Source organism: Micromonas pusilla (genome assembly GCF_000151265.4).
Source record: "Micromonas pusilla CCMP1545 genomic scaffold MICPUCscaffold_7, whole genome shotgun sequence".
Classification (NCBI taxonomy): Eukaryota; Viridiplantae; Chlorophyta; class Mamiellophyceae; order Mamiellales; family Mamiellaceae; genus Micromonas; species Micromonas pusilla.
In genome coordinates this window covers 552,514-571,641 of record NW_003315888.1, presented here as the reverse complement: position 1 = coordinate 571,641, position 19,128 = coordinate 552,514, and the positions used below count along the sequence as shown (strand labels likewise).

The following is a 19,128-nucleotide window of genomic DNA, read 5'->3' as shown; positions in this document are numbered from 1 at the left end:
ACACTCCGGTTCACAGAAGACCGGTTCATTCCCCGAAAGGGGGCAGTAGCTCAGATGGCAGAGCGCTCGCTTAGCATGCGAGAGGTACGGGGATCGATACCCTGCTGCTCCAACCCTTTTGCATTTTTTTTCGCGATTTTTCGCGCGCGCGGTCCCCGCGACGCCGTCGACCACTCCGCGGAGTTTCAGCGCGTTCGGCGCGCGCGCGGAGGCGGCGGCGGTCGCGGGACGCGCGCTCGGAGCGTTTCGGGGAAAAAAAAACGGCGGCGCGGACGCGCGCGCGACCGACTGACGCTCCCTGGCGTCGCGCGCGCGAACGCGAGCGAGGACGACGCGCGGCGGGCGCCGCGATGACTCGATGCCTCGTGCCGTACCGTGCGTATCGGCTCAAAATTAATAACACGCGACCGACTCCGACTAATCGCCTCCAACCCCGCTACCTCGCTCCCCCCCCCCAACCCCGAACCCGACCCCGCCGCGCGGCGAGGCGAGACTCGACTCACAGGTTGATGCAGCTCTCGTACGTCGGCACCATGTACTTGATGTTGATGAACGCGTCCTCCCCGCCGTACGTCTCGAACAGTTGCAACGTGTCCAGGATCAGCTCGCCCATGCACGCCTTCTTGCGTTGACCGTAATCGATCGCGTCTCCGACGTTGTTGTTGCGGTTCTTGAACAAATTCAGGATGGGCAAGATCTGTCGGTAATACGGCACGAGCGCCTCGCCGACGAGCTCCGCGGAGACGACGAGCTTCTGCAGGAGCTGCACGACGATGCACACCACGGACGGATCCCTCGTGTTCAGCGCCGTCTTGATCGGGATGATGAGCTGCGGAATCACGGGTAAGATTTTCTGCCCCCCCGCCTTGAGCAAGTCCTCCACGCCCTTCACCGCGAGGAACCGGTACGGCTCCTCCTTCTCCCGAACGCCGTCCATGAAGATGGGGAGGTAATGATGGAAATCGAGCTTTTCCACGTCCACCTTCCACGAGATGACGTTCTTGGACCCTAAAAACTTCACCGCGACGGGGAGGTCGCCGCGCTCGTAAAACTTGCGAAACTGCGAGTTTGGCGGGTTGTCGCGCTTCGCGAACGCGCCAGCCTTCGGCGGCCCGACCGGCGCTTCCATCTTCTTCATCGTCCCGCGCTTGATCTTCTCCCCGTCGCCCCTCTTGAGATACTCCGACGTCCCCGGCTTCGTCGTCGGCCACCGGTGCGACATCGTGGACGCGCTAAACTTGGGCAGCGCCGCGCGGCTCACCGGGTGCGCGCCCGCCCTTCGAAACGTGTTCGGAAGCGTCTGGTCGAAGCACTGCGGGATGTGTTTGAGGGGTGGGTTTGGGAGGGGTTAGGGTTTAGAACCATGTAGGGTTTAGGGTGAGCGACGACGAGCGACGACGAGCGACGACGAGACGAGACGCGCGTCGGACGGACGAGCGCGCGACGACCGACGGGCGGCGGGTCCGTTTCGGGCGAAATCCGAATCGGACGGGAACGTCGGCTCCGACGTAGGCAGATAGATGGGGGGGACTCACCGAGCCGGTCTCCACGTTGCCCTTCCCGCTCGCGATGCCCTTGATCTTCGTGTCGCAGTACCTGAAGCGACGAGGGGAGGGAATCGAGCGAGCCGCGTCAGTCCGCGGCGGTCGCGACGCGAGCGCGCGAGCGCGCGCGAGGGGCGGGCGGACGCGCGTCGACGTGCCAAAAAAGGGAGTCGAGAGGGAGAATCGATCTCTGCTCGCGCGCGTCAGCGCGCGGGGCCGCGCGAGGATCGGACGAGGGCGTGGGACGCACGAGTTCTGCATGAGCGCGCCCGCGACATCGTTAGCCTTGACGTCGGCCATCGTGAGCTCGCCTGCGGTGGACGGGGGGAGCGGGGAGGGGAGCGGGCGTCAGCGCGGAGGCATCCAACGCCCCGGGGCTTAGGGTCGCTCGTCGTTCTCGTTATTTTTCCCGGACGGACATTCGCGACGCGGACGCCGCGGCGGACGCGGCGACGCGACGCCGCCGCGCGTCGCGTCGCATCGCGTGCGCGGTGAGAGAGACGCGATGGAGGAAATCGCATCGTTCGCGCACCCGTGCGTGTGCTGCCGCGCGCGTGGTTGTGTGCAATCCGAGCGCTCTGCGCGACAGCCAAATGCGGACTGGTTCCGAGTGCTTCGTGGCTCGAAGCGCGTCGCGCTTTTTTCTCGCACTGGCATGGCATGGCAATAGGCAGCGCGCGCGCCCGAACAATTCATTCCTCGCGCCACACCCTCCGAGCGCGAGGTCGTCTCTCCGCGTCTTCCTCCACGACGACGTCTCGTCTCGCGCGCGCGCCGCTCGTCCTCGCCGCGCGAACGCGAACGATGTCCTCCGCCGCGGCCGCCGCGTCGAAGGTCATCACCATCGACGTCGTCAGCGACATCGTCTGACCGTGGTGCCTCGTGGGGAAAAAAAACCTCGAGACCGCGCTCGTCGCGGCGAGACCGAGGGCGTCGTCCCCCGATGTGACGTTCAAGACGCACTGGCGCCCGTTCTTCCTGATGCCCCAAGAGGTGTGGCGCCGCGGCGTCGCGACCGGAGAGTTCCCCCGCGACGCGCAGACGAGAGGCATCAACAAGCTCGACTACTACCACAGCAAGTTCGGCGGGCCCGCGCGCGTGACGCCCATGTTCGAGCGCCTGCGCGGCGTCATGGAGTCCGTCGGTATTGACGGGTACTCCATGGGCGGCAACACCGGTCCGACGATCGACGGGCACAGGGTCGCGACGTACGCGGGCGAGCGCGAGTCGTTGGAGAAGCAGAACGACTTCATGGAAGCGTTGATGCGCGCGTACTTCACGGAGGAAAAGTGCCCCGCGGACCCGGACGTCGTGCGCGCCGCGGCGAAGCGCGCGGGGCTGGACGCGGACGCCGTGGACGAGCTGCTCGCGAACCCGACGGCGTATCTGAGCGAGACGGACGAGCAGCTTCAGAGGTACGCTCGGGGCGTGAGCGGGGTGCCGCACTTCATCGTCGGCGACGGGAAGCGACGGATTTCGCTCTCGGGCGCGCAGCCGCCGGAGGCTTTCTTGGACGCGTTCGAGGAGCTCGGCGTCGTCGACGTCGACGACGCGTGATGAGTGATTCTCGGGAGGACGGCGCGGACGGCGCGGCTGGGCGATGCACGTGACGAACGCCATCGCGTAAAGCGACCGAAAGCGCTTCGGTCGCCGCGGGCGTTTCGATGAAACCACTCGCCCGGTCGCCGCCGCCGCCGCCGCCGTCTGCGTATGCGTACCTACTAGACTACGCTACTACGATGTCGTGCCACCAAAATCATCGAGCGAGCTCGTCCGCGCGCGCTCTCAACCACCGCGCCAGCGCGTCGTGACCTTCCAACCTCGCCATCTCCTGCGGGGTGTTCCCGTCGCCGTCGGCGAGCATGTGCCTCCCGTCCAATCCCCCCTCCGACAGCAACCACGCGCAGACCTCCGCCTTGCCCTTCACCGCCGCCTTGTGCAGCGCGCTGTGGCCGTTGTAATTCAGGAGCGTCAAGTCCAGGCCGAGGCGCTTGAGGTACGCGCACATCGCGACGTCGCCGGACTGCGCCGCCCACTGAATCGCGTTGCACCCGAACGCGTTCGTCGTCGTCCAATCCGCGCGCGCCGCGTCGACGAGCCACCGACACGTGTCCACGTGTCCTCGCCACACCGCCAAGTGGAACGGCGTCGTCCCGTCGTTCGTCGGGTCGTCCACGCTGACGCCGTGCGCGAAATGCAACCACGCGCACACCTCCGTGCGGCCGTTGCGCGCGGCCCAGTGCATCGCGGCGCGGCCGTCGTCGCGCTTATTAGGACCGTTCTATACGAGCGAAAGTCGGGGTGGAGTTGAAAGGCATCAGTTGGAATTGAAAGGCGCCGAGGGCGGGGATTGAAAGGGAGGGGTGGGCGGAGAGATGCGCCGGGCAAAGTCCTTAAGGATCGGCGTTCACCTCGCCAACGCGGTCGTATGGGGACCAGTGTATAGAACGCACCTTACTCTTCTTCCCCCGCCGCCGTCGAACGCACGGGTCGACGCCGCAGGTCTCGACCAGGTATCGACACGTCTCGAGCTGACCCGCGCCCGCGGCCCAGTGAAGCGCGCACGAGCCGTGCTTATCGACCGTTTGCAGTGGGTCCCAGCCTCGCTCGGCGACGAGCGTCTTCAGCGTATTGAGGTCGCCGTCCCTCGCGGCGGCTAAGGGCCATTCCATACAAAAATAGTTCATCGGTCAGTTGAAAGGGGACGCGATCAAGTGTTGAAACCGAGCGATGGGTGAAAAACTTTTGTATAGAACGCACCTAAGCCTTCGTCGAACGCCTCCGGCTCCTTCGCGACGGCGTTCGTTCGACCGTTATCGATCATCGCGGCGGCCGTCGTCGTTCCCGTTCCCGTCGCCGCTCCTCCGCCCATCGCGATGAGGGCCATGCGACTGTCCATGACCTCCTTGCGCGACGTCTCGTACGAGTTCGCGTGCTTCGCCTGTCTGTGCTCGCGCAAGCCTTTGTCGCCGCGGAACATCACGCCGCACGCGCGGCAGAGCAGCATGCCTCTCGCCGCGTTCTCTAACAGCCGTCGTTTGGTCATGAAAGATATAACGCCGGATACGGAGCCGTTTTCGTTTTGGTTTTGGTTTTCGCGCGCGCGGCCGAGGAGCTCGCGTCGTCTCCGGCGCTTCGCCGCCGTCGCCGCGCCCTCGCCGCCGTCGCCGTCGTCGCCGCCGCCGCCGCCGCCGCCGCTGCCTCGGTCCACGGCGACGTGCGCGGCGACGGCCGATAACGACGCCGGGTCCATCGCGCACACGATCGCGTCCGCTAACTCGACCGCGGAGGGGTAATGCCGCGCGCGTCGCGTGCCGTACGCCGTCGTCGTGTGCACGACCACGCCCGTTGCCGACGGCGCCGACGCGGTCGCGTCGTCTCCGTCGTCGCTCCCGCCCGCGTTCGCCTCGCGATGCCACGCGACGCGCACGTCGCCGCACGCCACGGGCGCGTCGTCGTCGATCTTCTTCGCGGCGTCCGCGTCCGCGTCCGCGTCCGCGCCGCGCCGCGCGAGAGCCTCGAGCCTGCGGAACAGCGTGCGCGGGGCGCGGCATCGGAAGTCGGCGCCGTGGTCGTCGAGCTTCTTCGACGCGCGCGCCGACTCCTTCGGCACGGCGAGGACCTCGGACGCGAGCGCGGCGCCGACGAGCTCGGACGCCGCGGCGAGGAGGAGGGATCGGAGCGCCTCCGCGTCCGCGGCGGCCGCGGCGGCGTCCTCCTCCGCCGCCCGCATCGCCCCCCGCCCGCGCCGGCGCGCGGCGACCTCCGCTGTGATGACGGGCCAGGCCGACGAGACGAACGCGATCTATCAGATCATCTATCCATCGTCGCGCCGTCCGCGTCTTCACTCGTCGCCGCGCCGTCGGCGTCATGCTCGCGGCGTCGACGCTTCCCGCCGCGCGTCCCGCCGCGGCGCGGCCGCCGTCTGTCCGTCCTCGCCGCGGCGCCGTCGCCCTCCGCGCGGGGCTCCGAGATCCCGACTACTGGACCGACGTCGTCTCGCTCGTCACGCCCTCCGTCACGATCGGCGTCGACGCGGGGTCGCTCGCGGCGCTCGCGATCGGCGGCGTGCTCGTCCTCGGACACTCGTGGGAGTCCATCGAGGCGTCGCGAGGGTGGAAAGAGAGCCGCGCGCGCGAGAAGGCGGCGGCGGCGAAGAGGACGGCGACGGCCGCGGCGACGGCGACGGCGACGGCGACGGCGGACGTCGCGGCGAAGCAGAGGACGAGTCGGACGACGCGCGCTGGACCGATGACGAAGGAGGAGCGCGAGGCCGCGGCGCTGGACGCGCGCGCGGAGCGGCGCGCGCTCCTCGCGGCGCGGCGGCGCGGCGGTCACGGCGCGGCGGTTTCGGCGACGAGCTCGTCGACCGCCGCCGCCGCGGAGATCACCGTGTGCGTGAACAACGCGTGCGCGAAGCGCGGCGCGAATGACGTCGCGGCGGCGTTGCGGGCGCTCGCGATCGCGGCGGAGAGCGACGCGTCGTCGTCGAAAGTCAAAGTCGTCGTGAAAGGCGCGCGGTGCATGGACGCGTGCGCGGCCGGGTGCGTGCTGCGGGTGAACGGCGCGAGCGGGCTGGAGACGTTCGACCACGTCGCCGCGGACGAGGCGGCGATCGTGCTCGAGCTCGCGACGGGGGCGACGGCGGCGGCGGCGGCGGCGGCGGACGCGGGCTGAGAGCGCGCCTCGTCTAGCGTAGCTCCGACGACGCGCGGCCGCTGCCGTTCGTTGTTCTAAACCTCAACCTAAACCCTACCGTATCGCGCGCACCCCGCCGCGCGACCTCGTCCCCCCGAGCGAGTCCTAGCTAGTCCTTCAGCGTCCGCTCCTCGCCGTTCACGATGCGAAAGTCTCCGTTTTGATCGTGAAGCTTCTCGCGTCCCGGCGACAGCGTGTCGTCCGCGCCGACGCTCTCCGCGTAGACGCTCCCGAAACAGTGATGCTTCGCGTCCTGGAACTCGTTCTCGTACTTCGTCACCGCGCTGTTCGTGCGACACCGGTGTGCGCAGTACTCGAACGAGGACACGACGTGCGCGTCGCGCTCGCCGCCGCCGTCGGAGAATGTCTCGCCTCGGATCTCGCCCCCATCCGCGCGGTCTTCGGTCTCCGCGCGGACGTCGTGCGTCAGGAGCCACTTCCGCCACATCGTCGGATGCATCGGGGACACCGGCGCGACCTCCTCGTCGTCCTCATCCTCGCGCGATTCGCCGCCGTCGCCGCCGCCGCTCGACGTCTGAAGCGCGCTCGACGCCCTCTTCGCGGCGCGAAGGTCGCAGCACACGACGCATCGCGCGTACGAGTCGCAGCATCGCTTCGCGCTGCACGCGTCCGCGCACGTCTCGTCGCTCGCGCGCGCGATCGCGGCCGCGCAGCAGCCGGTGTCGGGCGCGAGCGCGGTCGGCGCGCACGTCGCGCCGGCGCTGTCCGCGACCTCGCGCCCGTTCTCGACCGCGACGCGGCACGAGGCGGAGGAGGAGGAGGAGGAGGAGGAGGATCCGGAGGAGGGCGCGAGCCGCACGCGCGGAATCCCCGTCTCCGCGTCGACGCCTCGCGGCGCGCGCGCGAGGCACGCGACGACGACGAGGAGGAGGAGGGTCGACGCGCGGCGCGGTCGCTCGCGACGCGTCGTCATCGCGCGCTCCGAACTGCCGAGCGCCCGCGCCCGCGGAGCCTCCCTGGCGGATCCGAACTTCGTGCCAGCTTGCAGCTTCCGCCGGCCGCGCCGCGACGCGACCGCTCAGGTCGCGGCGGTTCGCCTCCCGCGTCGCGTCGCGTCCCCGCGCGCCGCCGTCGCGCCGCGCGCACTCCCCTCCGCGCGCGATCGACGACGCGCGAAACGAAAAACCCCTCGCCGTCGCGCGTCCCCTCCCTCGCCGCCGCGCGCGATGGCGTCGTCGAGCGCGTCGTCGCCGCGCACGCGCGAGGACGCGTGCGCGACGCTCGGAATCCCCGTCTACGCGACGCGCGCGGACGCGAAGAAGAGCTATCGCGCGCTCGCGAGGGCGTTCCACCCCGACAAGGGCGGCGACGCGGAGCGATTCCAGGCCGTGCAGCGCGCGTACGAGCTCTTGGAGGCGTCGTGGATCGGTAAGGCGGTCGTCGACCGCGCGAAGCGCGGCGGCGCGGCGAGGGCGCGCGCGCCATCGCGCGCGGACGTCGCGTCGAAGAGAGCGAGCGACGACGTCGACGAGAGACGACGATCGACGACGGCGCCCGCGAACGCGAACGCGAGCGCGAGCGAGGAGCTCGCGACGCTTCGCGACCCGAAAGAGCTCGGCGACGAAGCGCTCGCGCTCGGCGACTTCGCGCGCGCGATCGAGTGCTACGACGCCGCGCTCGCGAAGACGTCGCGCTCCGCCTCCGCGAAGGTCGACTCCAACGCGCGCGCGACGACTTTTCACAATCGCGCGCGCGCGCACGCGGGTCTGTCGAACTGGCGCGACGTCCTGCGCGACGCGGAGAAGGCCGCGTCCCTGCGCGGGCTGTGGATCGCGCCGAAACTCTTGCGCGGCGCGGCGTTGGAAGCGCTCGGGCGGTGGAGAGACGCCGCGCGGTGTTACCAGAGTTGCGGCGCGCACGACGACATGATGACGTCGTCGGACGCGGCTGAGGCCACGTCGGACGCCGAGACGGCGACGGCGTTGGAGGGTCTGCGCCGCGCGCGCGACGCGATGAGGCTGCGATCGTGCGTCTCCACGATGTCCGCGTCTCCGCCGGGGACGCGCGACGCCGCCGCGGTGACGGTCGTGGCGTTCGCGCCGCCGACGACGCGCGACCGCGAACGCTTCGGATCTTCGACGACGACGACTGAAGATCAGACGCTCGCGTCTGGCGACGCGAGAGGACGCGTGCGATTGTGGGGCGTCCCGAGCGGCGATCTCCTCGCGACGCTCGAGATGGACGCGCCCGATCGCGTGAACGGCCTCGCGTGGGGCAGAGCGCCGCTCGAGGACGGCACGCGCGCGCTCGCGGCGTTCACCGACGGCGGCGCGTTGACGCTGTGGCGCCTGGACGTCTCGGCGAAAAAAGTCGTCGTCGTCGACGAGATCCGACTCGCGCGCCGCGGCGACGGCGTGACGGTCGCGGTTTTCGACGACGCGACGCGGCAGCTCGCGTACGGCGACGCGCGTTTCGGCGGCGTCGTCGTTGACGTGTACAGCGGCGATATCGTCGTGAGGACGAAGAAGTCGCACAAGAAGCGAGTCAACGACGCGGCGTTTCACGCGACCGGGTGGCAGCTCGTCACCGGCGGCGCGGACGGCGTCGCGCGCGTGTGGGACCTCGCCGGGATGACCGGACGGGACCCCGGGGCGACGCTGCACACGCTGAAGTGGGAAGGCGCGAGCGCGGCGGTGACCAGGGTGTCGTACACGCCGTGTCGGAGACTCATACTCGTCGTCACCGCGGATCACCTGGGCGGGAGCGGGGGCGGGTCGTACCGGCTCTTGACCTGGTCCGCGGTGAGCGGAAGGCTGTGCAAGTGGTACGACGCGTGCCCTGGGCCGGTGGCGTCGATGTCGTGGCACCCGATTGGCGACGAAATGTCGGAAAACGACGACACTAAAACGTCCGACGCGGCCAAAAACAGGAACAGAAACAGGAACCTCAACGCGCTCGTGACCTCGACCGAGGACGGCGTGTTGCGGCTCTGGAGCGTCCAAGCCTCGCCGTCGGGCGAGGGCAAGCCCCTTCACGAGTGCTGGGAGCACCGCGGCGTCGAGGTCGTCGACGGCGACGGCGTCAGGTTCCTCTCCCCCGGGGGGATCCAATCGAACCTTCAGATGCGCCGCAGAGGCGGCGCGGGCGGCGGGAACCGCGGCTCGGGCGCGTCTCTCCAATGTCACACCGGTCCCCGTACGCTCCCGTTCGCGCGGTGCACGCCGTTCCTCGAGGACTTTCTCTCCCGACGTGACGTTTCTCTCCGTTCACCTCTCGCTTCCGATCCCCGACCTCGACGCCTTTCAACTCCGACTGACGCGCCCCCGCCGTCGCTTCTTCGCGCGGACCCTCGACCCCCCCTCAGGCGTCGCCGCGGAGGCGAAGCACTCCCCCGGCGGCGGCGCGCTCGCGTGCGCCTGCCTCGACGGCGTCGTGCGCGTGATCGACGCGTCGTCGTTCGACGCGATCGAGACGTGGAGGGTGAAAGGCGCGATGTTGACCTGCGATTGGGCGCCGTTCGCGCACGAGAGCGCGGGCGGTGAGACTCGCGAAGAAGACGGCGAAGAAGAGGACGACGCCGACGCCGACGCCGACGCCGACGCCGACGCATCAAACTCCGACGCCGGCGCCGACGAGAAGGCCGCTCGTCTTCTCCTCGCGACCGGCGGCGCCGACGGCCTCGTCCGCGTCTGGTCCGTCCCGCGGACGAACGACGCCAAGTCGTGGTGGGACGCGGAGGACGGCGTGATCCCGGCGATCGGTCCGGGCGAGGCTGGCGCGGCGGCGGCGCTGCCGTCCGCCGCGGACGCGTTTCGGTCCGGCGCGGCGTCCGCGTCGATCGCGCTCGCGTTAGGCGCGTTCGTATTCACACTGGTCCCCATACGACCGCGTTGGAGTGGTGAACGCCGATCCTTAAGGACTTTTCCCGGCGTTTCTCTCCGCCCAGGGTCCCTCGCTTTCAATCCTTTCAACTCGCACTGACGCCTTTCAACTCCACCCCGACGTTCGCTCGTACGGAACGACCGTTAGACGGCAAGGCTGGGCATCTCGCGCTGTACGTCGACGACGCGCTCGCGGCGCGACGCGCGCACCTCGACGCCGCGACGATCGCCGCCGCGGACGAGAAGATGCGGCGATGGAAGGACGAGTACGACGCCGCGGAGGCGGAGTGCGCGGCGATGCAGAGAGAGAGGAAGGTGAACGTCGCGGCGGCGGCGACGGCGTTTTTGAAGCGGAAGATCAACAGAGCGCACGCGGTCGCGATCAAGCCCGCGAGGGAGCGCCGAGGGCGCGCGTACCGGCTCATGCGCACGCGCGGGTTCGGTACGGAGGAGGAGGAGCGCGCCGCGGAGGCGCAGGATGTCTGGGAGCCGCCGTCGGAGGCGTGATGACCGCGCCGAGCGCGCGAACGCGGAACGAAACTATACGTTTTCTCTGAACGAAACAGAACTATAGCCCCGCGGTCGCCTTCGCGACGATGAGCAGCGCGAACAACCCCGCGCTCCCTAAGAAACATCCCAGCGTGATCACGGTAAACGTGGCCTCGTACCGCATCCCCGTCTTCGCCACCATCCACCGCATCAGCGCGTCGCACCTCGGCGCCGACGCGAGCGCCAGTCCCGCGCGCGCGAGCTTCGTGACCTGCGACCCCGCCCACACGAACGATATCGTCTCCGCGGCGATCTTGAACGCGGTCGCGACGGTCGTCTCCGGCGGCAGCGTCCGCAGCGTCCACGCGGTCGTGAACGCGAGGGTGTAGTACAGCGTGTTGAAGATGCCGTACGCGGTGACGCCGGCGAGGCCCAGCGCCTTGACCTTCTCCGCCGCCGCCGCGCCGCGCGCGAAGTAGGCTCTGATCCATCCCGCGACGCCGCCGCCGCCGCCGCCGCCGTCGTCGCCGTCGTCGTCGCCGTCGTCGCTCGGAGTGGGGACGTTCGACGGCGCGCTGCCGTCCATCGCGGCGGACGGCGGCGGTCGCGTCCATCGCGCGAGCGGCGTTTCGTGGGACCGTCGAGACGCGACGAGACGACTTTCATCACGACGAGTGTTGTCGTGATGACGATGCTGAAACGCGCGGGGCGACGCCGCGCGCGCGCGCGCTACCGCGCGACGAAGCGACGCGGAGGCGCACGCGCGCGCGGGCGCGGACGTCGACGTCGCGCGCGCGAGCGATGTCATCGAGTCTGCGACGACGCGCGCGCGCGAGTGACGTCCCGGCGACGGCTCGACGTCTCTCGTCGTCCTATCCGTCGTCCGACGAAGTTGAAACCCAGCCCACTGGACGTCGACGATTCCGTGACTTGCTTGAAGCGCCCTCCGCCCCGCGCGCGTCACTCGACGCCGAGCGCGGACGCGGCACGATGTCGGAAGTCGAAGCGACGCTGCAGCGCATCAACGGGCACAAGGTGCGCGCGCTGTCGCGGTCCCATCGCGCGTCGAACCCCGCGCGTCGAACCCCGCGCGCGTCTCGCCCCTCCCTCCGCTTTGGGATCCATCCACGCGCCCGCCCGTTTGACCGCGCGCGAATGAATTCTCTTCTCATCGCGCCGTCTCATCGCGCCCCCGCTCCGCCATCGCGACGACCCAGGGCGTGCTCGGGACGATCATCGTCAACGACGAGGGCGAGCCCATCCGCGCGACGACGATCTGCGACGCGGACGGCACCCCCGTGGAGGACCAGGAGGGCACCGTCGCGAAGTACGCGGAGCTGATCCCGCAGCTCGCGAGCATGGCGCGGTCGATGGTGAGGGACCTGGACCCGCAGAACAACCTGCAGTTCCTTCGGATTCGGTCGAAGCAGCACGAGATCATGGTGCACTCGGACGCAGAGTTCACGCTCATCGTGATCCAGAACCCCGCGGCGGCGGAGTAGATCGATGGACAGGGGGTTTCGGTTGGCGCGCGTTATAGCTAGGCAAGGACGGGGGTTGACGTGGATCCATTTGTTTTCGCGAACGAGAGAGACGACGACGACGCGTGACGATCGCGACCCAAACACGCACGTCGATTGAATTCCCACGCGCGATCGATATCGACATCGACATCGACGCGCTGTATAAGTACACTCGTCTTCTCCCGCCGCCGCTCGCTCGCCCGCCGCCTCGATCGCTCACGGAATCTGCACCTTGACGTCCCCCCGTCTCACGCCGAGATGCGAGTCGTAATCCGGGTCTCTCTCCAACGCCATTCGCCTCGCGGCCTTATCGTGCTCGATCTCCTCGAAACCCTTCCCACACTCCTCCGCGTGAACCTCCCCCACGGCCGCGTACGTCTCCGCGCTCGTCTTCGTGAACGCCTTCTCCTCCGCGGTCATCTCGCGCATCATCCGCGCGGGCGCGCCCGCCCAGAGCTGCCCCGACGGCACCGTCGTCCCGGGCGTCACGAGCGCGCCGGCGGCGACCATCGCGCCCGCCTCCACGGTCGCGCCGTCCATCACCGTCGCGCCCATGCCGATGAACGCGTCGTCCTTGATCGTGCACGCGTGGATGATCGCGTTGTGACCCACGGTGACGCGATCGCCGATGACGGTCGGGAGCGAGACGCCGCCGACGTTTGTCTTGGCGACGTGCACGACGGCGTTGTCCTGGATGTTCGTGAAGGATCCGATCGACACTGGATTGACGTCGCCGCGGAGGACCGCGCCGTACCACACGCTGGAGTTTTCGCCGATCGTGACGTCGCCGATGACGGACGCGGACGGCGCGACGAACCCCGCGGCCGGGAGCTTCGGGACTTTCTCGTAGATCTGCTGGATCGTGCGATGCTTGCTGATCGCCTCTCGAAAGACGTTGGAACCCTGAAAACTGCAACCGATGCGATCGAGCGCCTGGCCCGTCTCGCGGAGCGCCGTGCCGAGAGCGTGCATGACGCGCGCCATGGTCAGGGTTGTTGTTTTCTTGCGAAGCCTGCGAGCGCTGCGGTGGGGGAGAGTCGTCAGTCGTCGGACGCGATGCCCTTAGGGCGCGCGGGCGGGGCTTTTTTTTGCCACTGATGAATAGTGACGCGCGCCTCTCGGCGGGTCGCGCGATCGGTCGATCGATCGGCGTCGATTTAGGGTTGCGACGCGACCGCGCGAGAGGACGACGACGACGCGCGGGAGAGCGTCCGTCCGAGCGCACCTGCGGGGCGTCGAGGAAGCCGCCGGGCCGAGAAAACGTGCGACGCGGGACGCGCGCGCGTGCGGTGTGCGATCGGCGACGGCGGCGACCGCGAAGAGACGCGACGCGAGAGGAGGGCGTGTTGAGTGAGGGTGGCTGCGCGACAGGAAAAACCGACACGCGCTGCGCTGATTGCTTTTCGACGCCGATGTCGACGTCTGATGATGCATCGTCACTGCTAGGATGCGCGCGGGGTCTCCCCGCGGGGTCGCCGCCGCGGCGACGGCGCCCGCGCATCCCGCGCGCGCGGACGAGCTCTCCGGCCGAGCCCTCCTCCTCCTGTTCCTCGCGTTCCTCGCCGCGGACGCGTGCCTCACGCCGGTGTTCCTGTCGTCCAGCGACGCCGCGCCGAGACGCGATGACGCGCCGTCGTCGTCCGCGACCGCGTCCGCGACGTCGTTCCGCAGGGACGTCGCCGTGTTCGGGACCGCGCTGTTCACCGCGGCGACGACGCTCAGCGTCGTGAGCGCGCTGTGGGCGACGCATCCGGCGCGGAGACGCCACTTCTGGTCCGCGACGTACGTCAACGCCGTCGCGGGGGTGGCGCACCTTCAGATGATGCGAGGCGGAGAGTGGTGGCTCGTCGGCGACGCGCGCACCCGCGGGGACCTTCCGAGCGGGTTGCGGCTCCTATCGTGGTTCTTCAGCACGCCGGTGATGATCGTCCTCATGCGACAGTTCCACGGACTCGCGAGGAAGCCCCCGCTATCGTCGTTGACGACGGTCTCCAAGAGCGCCTTCAAGGGCGGTAAGAAGGGCGGTAACCGCGCCGCTGCCGACGGCGGCGGCGCGGCCAAGGCGAAGACGCGCGCGTCGTCGTCGTCGTACGCGCCGCCGCCGGCGAGTCACCTCGCGTGGGGCACCGTCTTCATGCTCGCGTGCGGGTGCGGCGGGGTCATCGCGCCGGGGATGCCGCCGCCGATCGCGCGCGTCCTCGTCGTCCTCGGCGGCGGCGCGTTCGCGTGGGTTTTGACGCAGATGGTACGGATTTTGCTCGGCGCCGCAGAGGGCAGCGCGTTCGACAGCGTCCGACGCGACCGCGGCCGGATCCGCGTCCTCGTGTTTATTAACGTCTGCGCGTGGTGCGTTTTCCCGCTCGTGTTTCTCGCGCGCCGCGCGGGACTCATCGACGACGACGAGGCGCACTTGGGGTTCTCCGCGGGCGACGGCTGCGCGAAGTTTTCTCTCTCCGCGCTCTACCTCGTCGGCTGCGGCCGCATCTTGGATCTCGCGGAGGAGGACGTCCGACGACGCGTGCAAGAGGGCATGGCGGATCAGCTCGCGTTCTACCACTCCCTGTCGTTCGAGCTGAGACAGCCGCTCAGCGCGGTCATCGGGTTCGGGCAGCTCGCGTTGGAGTACCCCGGACCCGAGAAGGTGCCGAGCGCGGTGCGGGATTTTCAACGCGCCATCTTAGCGTCCGCGGAGTCGATGCGATCGCTCGTCGTGCAAGCGAGCGAGTACAGCCGTCTGGAGGCGGAGATTCGCAACCTCGGGATACTGAAGCGCCCCGCGATCGATCGCGACGAGAACGCCGAGGGCGATGGCGAGGTTATGGGCTTCTCGCCGGCGACGTTGCTCGACGACGTGATGACGTCGGCGACGACGGCGCTGACGCTCGGCGTCGAGGTCGTCGTCGAGACGAGACCGAAGACGTTGCTGAGAGCGGCGCCGTCGACCGCGAAGACGACGTTCGTCGGGAACGTCGACGCGCTCAGGGACTGCCTCGTGACGCTGACGCAGGGCGCGTGCGCGTGTCGGGAGAGTAAAGAGGGCGACTGCGGCGGCGCCGTGCGGTGCGTGAAACTTCTCATGGAGCTCGGCGACGCGACGAGCGACGAGGACCACTTTCACGGCGCGACGTACTCGGAAGCGACGTTTACCGCGTTCGTGCCCGTGAACGGCGTCCCGAGCTCGAGCTCGAAGGGCCCAGGCGCGAGCGCGCCGTCGTCGTCGTCGCCGTCGTCGCCGTCGTCGTCGCGACGCGTCGTGAGCTGCCGGCACCTGGACGAAATGGGCATGGACGCGGCGAAGAACAAGATGCTCGGCCTCTCCATGACCGTCGCGCGCGCGGTCGTGGAGGCCATGGGCGGCGACTTATCCTACGCCCTGCACCCCGAGGACGCGAGCGAGCCCGACTGCTTCTCCATCTCCGTGCCGCTCAGGCGCGTTCTATACACTGGTCCCCATACGACCGCGTCGGCGTGGTGAACGCCGATCCTTAAGGACTGTTGCCGTCGTCTCTCTCCGCCCACACCTCGCTTTCAAACTCCGCCCTCGACGCCTTTCAACTCCAACTGACGCCTATGAACTCCACCCCGACATTCGCTTGTATGGAATGGCGACCCTCAGACACTCGCCGCCGCCGGGGGACGACGACTCGTTCGACTTTGACCTGTTGCCCGCGTTGCCGCGTCCGCGCGGGTCGAAGACGATCGCGATGACGCACCCGTCGCTGTCGCGTCACTTCGCCGCGTACGTGAGCGACGTCGCGCGGGGCTCGGGCGTCGTCGTCGCGACCGCGATCGAGGAGGCGGGGGGCGGGGTCGTCGCGCCGGACGACGAGTCGGACCCGGACCCCGGGGCGACGCTCGCGGCGGCGTGGCGTCGTCTGGGCGCGGACCCCGACGCGTTCCCGGTGCTCATCGCGCCCGCGGACGCGTTCGGAGGCGGCGAGGGCGCCGGCGGCGGCGACGCCGGCGTCGGCGTCGCCGCGGCCGCGCGCGAGTTTCGCGACCTCGTGTGCGAGGGCGGGAGCAGAGCGTCCGGGGTGTTGGTGTGCGCGACGGCGGCGGCGACGGCGGACGCGAGGGCGGCGCTTCGCGAGCGAGACGCCGTCTCGGTCGTTCGCCGGCCGTGCACGACGCGCGATCTGCACGCGGCGCTGCTCGCGTGCGTCAACGGCGCGCTCGCGAGAGCGCGCGTCGCGCGGCAGTCGTCCCTCGGTCAGAGCGGCGGCGGCGGCGGCGGCGGCGGCGGCGGAAGGAGAGATTCCGTCGACGGCGGCGGTCGAAGAGCGTCGATCGACATCGAGGAGTTCGCGTCGCTCAGCACGTCGCGGTACATGGGCGCGGGATCCGGGAAGGAGGGGAGGTTGGAGAAAGGCGAGGTGCCCGCGACCGCGTCCGCGGCGTCCGCGTCGTCGCCGCTTCACAGCGACGACGAGTGGGCGACGCCGGTCGCGGCGGCGGAAAAGTCCAAGGAAAAGTCGCCGCCGCCGTCCAAGGAGAGCTCCGGGTCCTTCTCGGAGATCCGACCTAAACCCGCGTCGAAGGCGACGAGCACCCTGAAGGACGACGAGCTCGACGGGTTAGACGTCCTCGTCGTGGAGGACAACCACTTTCAGCTGAGGATAATACGCGCGACGTTGCAGAACAGCGGCGTGTCGCTCGACGTCGCGTTGCACGGCGAGGAGGCGGTGGATCGCGTCCGCGGGCGGATCGACCGCGGGGAGAAGCTGTACGACTTGGTGCTGATGGACTCGCAGATGCCCATCATGGACGGCGCGACGGCGTCTCGAGAGATTCGCGCGCTGGAGAAGGCGCATCGGGAGGGTAAAAACGCCGCGGCCGCGGCCGTTTTAAATCCAGAGACGATGATCATCGTCGGTCTCAGCGCGGAGGCGGGGCACGAGTACGAACGCGAGGCGCGCGCGGCGGGGATGGACGGCGCGCTCGGGAAGCCGTGCCGCCCGGAGACGATGCGGAAGACGTTGAAGGAGGTACACGCGGGGCGGTGGAAGCGAGGGTCGTTCAACACCGCGGCGAAGCGCGCGGTGTCGCACTTCTAGCCAGAACGCGACGTCTCGCGGCGAAACTAAACTCCCTTTCGACGAAAAGAACATAACTCGCGAACCCTTCAGTTTTTTTCCACGACGCCCACCGACACTTCTTATCCGCGCGGGGATGTCGGCCGCGGCGGTCGCGGCCGCGGTCGGCGCGCGCCGCGCCCCCCCCACGCAGCGTCGCCGCCGCGCGCGCCGAAGCCGACGCGGCGTCGCGGCGTCCGCGGTCGAGCGCGGCGACGCCCTGGGCGGGCAGGACTTCATCTACAGTCAGAAAAACGGCGTCGAGGACGCGCTCTTCAAGGGGCATCTGCTCGGCGTGGACGCGGACGTCGCGACCGGCGACATGCGCGTCAGCGAGCTCCGCAGCTTGGCGAACGTCCAGGGCGATTACCACGTCCCCGAGCGGTTCAGGGATAAGTTCGCGACGCACCTCGTGAAGAACGCGCTCGCGTCGTCGTCGTCGTCGTCGTCGTCGTCGTCGTCGTCGTCGTCGTCTCGGAGAAATCTTCAGACGCCGCTGATACTCGGCATCTGGGGCGGGAAAGGGTGCGGGAAGTCGTTCAACGTCGAGCTGTGCTGCCGCGACATGGGCGTCACGCCGATCGTGACCTCCGCGGGCGAGCTCGAGGACCCGGTCGCGGGCGAGCCCGGCGCGCTCTTACGGCGGCGGTACCTCGCCGCGTCCACGGCGATCCGTCACACGGGGAAACCGGCGTGCCTCGTCATCAGGCGCGTTCTATACACTGGTCCCCATACGACCGCGCTGGCGTGGTGAACGCCGATCCTTAAGGACTTTGCCCGGCGCATCTCCCCGCCCACACCACGCTTTCGATCCCCGCCCTCAACGCCTTTCAACTCCAACTGACGCCTATGAACTCCACCCCGACGTTCGCTCGTATGGAATGGCCATCAGCGATCTGGACGCCGGCATCGGACGGCACCGCGACGATAAGACCACGGTGAACAACCAGATCGTCGCCGCGACGCTCATGAACCTGTGCGACGACCCGACGCGCGTGAGCGTCGGAGGCGAGTGGCGCGCGGACGACCGCGCCCGCTGCGAGAGAGTCCCGATCGTGGTGACCGGAAACGACCTCTCGAGAGTCTACGCGCCGCTCACGCGAAGCGGCCGCATGGACCTCTGGATGTGGGAGCCGACGCGCGACGAGATCGCGGAGATGGTGCATCAACTCCTCAAAGACGATAAGCGGCCGGGCGGATACGGAGGGATCGAGGACGCGCGACGGTTCGTGGACGCGTTCGACGCGCAGCCGTTGGATTTTTTCGGCGCCGCGCGAAGTCGGTGCGTCGACGACGACGTTCGCGCGTTCGTGGACCGCGTCGGCGTCGAATCCCTCGGAACGCGCTTGTTATCATCGGGCGACAAAATCAAAAGCAAAAGCGTCGTCGTCGGAAGAGGGGACGTCTCGCTGGAGGCGCTGGTGCGCGCCGGGAGAGCGATCGAGCGCGAGCAACAGAACGTCCTCGACGTGCGACTGTCGCGGGAATATCTCGCGAACTGGGACGACGACGGGTCGTCCGCGGCGGAGGTCGCGAGACGCCGCGCGGACGACCGCCGGCGCGCGGACGGGCTCGCCGTCGCCGCGGACGCGGAGGAGGCGCGGCGGAGGCATCGCGTCGCGGAGGCGGAGGAGCGCGCGCGGCGCGAGGCCGCGGAGGGCGCGCTGGCGGCGGCGGCGGAGCGAGCGCTGAGGTGCGTTCTATACACTGGTTCCCATGCGACCGCGTCGGCGTGGTGAACGCCGTTTCTTAAGGACTTTCGCCGGCGCATCTCTCCGCTCACATCCCGCTTTCAATCCCCGTCCTCGGCGCCTTTCAACTCCAACTGACGCCTATGAACTCCACCCCGACGTTCGCTCGTATGGAACGACCCTCAGAGACGCGCACGACGCGTTGTCGGACGAAACGCGCGCCGCGCGGAGGGTCGCCGTCGGCGTGACGTGGCCCTCGGAAGACGATG

At 69.1% G+C, this 19,128-nt stretch overlaps 13 protein-coding genes across 13 annotated transcripts; 8 read left to right on the top strand and 5 right to left on the bottom strand.

Annotated features, from left to right (window-relative positions):
* Positions 1 to 503: 503 nt before the first annotated feature.
* Positions 504 to 1,313, bottom strand: MICPUCDRAFT_27600 (uncharacterized protein; the record flags this gene model as incomplete). Its single annotated transcript, XM_003059745.1, has 3 exons — positions 1,148 to 1,313; positions 1,092 to 1,116; positions 504 to 1,005 (listed from the first exon to the last, which is right to left on the bottom strand). Coding segments are annotated over exons 1-3 (600 nt in total), but the record flags the coding sequence as incomplete, so codon positions are not given.
* Positions 1,314 to 2,049: 736 nt separating this feature from the next.
* Positions 2,050 to 2,214, top strand: MICPUCDRAFT_59467 (uncharacterized protein; the record flags this gene model as incomplete). The annotated part of the gene is made up of 1 exon (XM_003060036.1): positions 2,050 to 2,214. One exon carries the CDS (start codon positions 2,050 to 2,052, stop codon positions 2,212 to 2,214), a length of 165 nt encoding a protein of 54 aa, XP_003060082.1.
* A 134-nt stretch (positions 2,215 to 2,348) lies between these two features.
* On the top strand, positions 2,349 to 3,795 carry MICPUCDRAFT_70883 (DSBA oxidoreductase; the record flags this gene model as incomplete). Its single annotated transcript, XM_003060035.1, has 1 exon — positions 2,349 to 3,795. The coding sequence occupies one exon, from the start codon at positions 2,349 to 2,351 to the stop codon at positions 3,099 to 3,101; it is 753 nt and encodes a 250-aa protein (XP_003060081.1). The 3' UTR covers positions 3,102 to 3,795.
* On the bottom strand, positions 3,053 to 5,277 carry MICPUCDRAFT_59465 (uncharacterized protein; the record flags this gene model as incomplete). The annotated part of the gene is made up of 3 exons (XM_003059744.1): positions 3,053 to 3,825; positions 3,998 to 4,200; positions 4,305 to 5,277. 3 exons carry the CDS (start codon positions 5,275 to 5,277, stop codon positions 3,301 to 3,303), a joined length of 1,701 nt encoding a protein of 566 aa, XP_003059790.1. The 3' UTR covers positions 3,053 to 3,300.
* A 137-nt stretch (positions 5,278 to 5,414) lies between these two features.
* MICPUCDRAFT_59464 (uncharacterized protein) lies at positions 5,415 to 6,221 on the top strand (the record flags this gene model as incomplete). Its single annotated transcript, XM_003060034.1, has 1 exon — positions 5,415 to 6,221. One exon carries the CDS (start codon positions 5,415 to 5,417, stop codon positions 6,219 to 6,221), a length of 807 nt encoding a protein of 268 aa, XP_003060080.1.
* A 130-nt stretch (positions 6,222 to 6,351) lies between these two features.
* MICPUCDRAFT_59463 (uncharacterized protein) lies at positions 6,352 to 7,176 on the bottom strand (the record flags this gene model as incomplete). The annotated part of the gene is made up of 1 exon (XM_003059743.1): positions 6,352 to 7,176. The coding sequence occupies one exon, from the start codon at positions 7,174 to 7,176 to the stop codon at positions 6,352 to 6,354; it is 825 nt and encodes a 274-aa protein (XP_003059789.1).
* A 253-nt stretch (positions 7,177 to 7,429) lies between these two features.
* Positions 7,430 to 7,615, top strand: MICPUCDRAFT_18738 (uncharacterized protein; the record flags this gene model as incomplete). The annotated part of the gene is made up of 1 exon (XM_003060033.1): positions 7,430 to 7,615. A coding segment is annotated over one exon (186 nt), but the record flags the coding sequence as incomplete, so codon positions are not given.
* Positions 7,616 to 10,330: 2,715 nt separating this feature from the next.
* On the top strand, positions 10,331 to 10,591 carry MICPUCDRAFT_59461 (uncharacterized protein; the record flags this gene model as incomplete). The annotated part of the gene is made up of 1 exon (XM_003060032.1): positions 10,331 to 10,591. The coding sequence occupies one exon, from the start codon at positions 10,331 to 10,333 to the stop codon at positions 10,589 to 10,591; it is 261 nt and encodes an 86-aa protein (XP_003060078.1).
* A 61-nt stretch (positions 10,592 to 10,652) lies between these two features.
* Positions 10,653 to 11,159, bottom strand: MICPUCDRAFT_59460 (uncharacterized protein; the record flags this gene model as incomplete). The annotated part of the gene is made up of 1 exon (XM_003059742.1): positions 10,653 to 11,159. The coding sequence occupies one exon, from the start codon at positions 11,157 to 11,159 to the stop codon at positions 10,653 to 10,655; it is 507 nt and encodes a 168-aa protein (XP_003059788.1).
* A 404-nt stretch (positions 11,160 to 11,563) lies between these two features.
* On the top strand, positions 11,564 to 12,173 carry ODA-LC7B (outer dynein arm light chain 7b; the record flags this gene model as incomplete). Its single annotated transcript, XM_003060031.1, has 2 exons — positions 11,564 to 11,608; positions 11,791 to 12,173. 2 exons carry the CDS (start codon positions 11,564 to 11,566, stop codon positions 12,073 to 12,075), a joined length of 330 nt encoding a protein of 109 aa, XP_003060077.1. The 3' UTR covers positions 12,076 to 12,173.
* Positions 12,174 to 12,312: 139 nt separating this feature from the next.
* On the bottom strand, positions 12,313 to 13,378 carry MICPUCDRAFT_59458 (uncharacterized protein; the record flags this gene model as incomplete). Its single annotated transcript, XM_003059741.1, has 2 exons — positions 13,322 to 13,378; positions 12,313 to 13,117 (listed from the first exon to the last, which is right to left on the bottom strand). The coding sequence occupies exon 2, from the start codon at positions 13,078 to 13,080 to the stop codon at positions 12,313 to 12,315; it is 768 nt and encodes a 255-aa protein (XP_003059787.1). The 5' UTR covers positions 13,081 to 13,117; positions 13,322 to 13,378.
* A 165-nt stretch (positions 13,379 to 13,543) lies between these two features.
* Positions 13,544 to 17,150, top strand: MICPUCDRAFT_40573 (uncharacterized protein; the record flags this gene model as incomplete). The annotated part of the gene is made up of 2 exons (XM_003060030.1): positions 13,544 to 15,564; positions 15,713 to 17,150. The coding sequence occupies 2 exons, from the start codon at positions 13,544 to 13,546 to the stop codon at positions 17,148 to 17,150; spliced, it is 3,459 nt and encodes a 1,152-aa protein (XP_003060076.1).
* A 340-nt stretch (positions 17,151 to 17,490) lies between these two features.
* On the top strand, positions 17,491 to 18,907 carry MICPUCDRAFT_18586 (uncharacterized protein; the record flags this gene model as incomplete). Its single annotated transcript, XM_003060029.1, has 3 exons — positions 17,491 to 17,603; positions 17,649 to 17,861; positions 18,061 to 18,907. 3 exons carry the CDS (start codon positions 17,491 to 17,493, stop codon positions 18,905 to 18,907), a joined length of 1,173 nt encoding a protein of 390 aa, XP_003060075.1.
* Between the last annotated feature and the right edge of the window lie 221 nt (positions 18,908 to 19,128).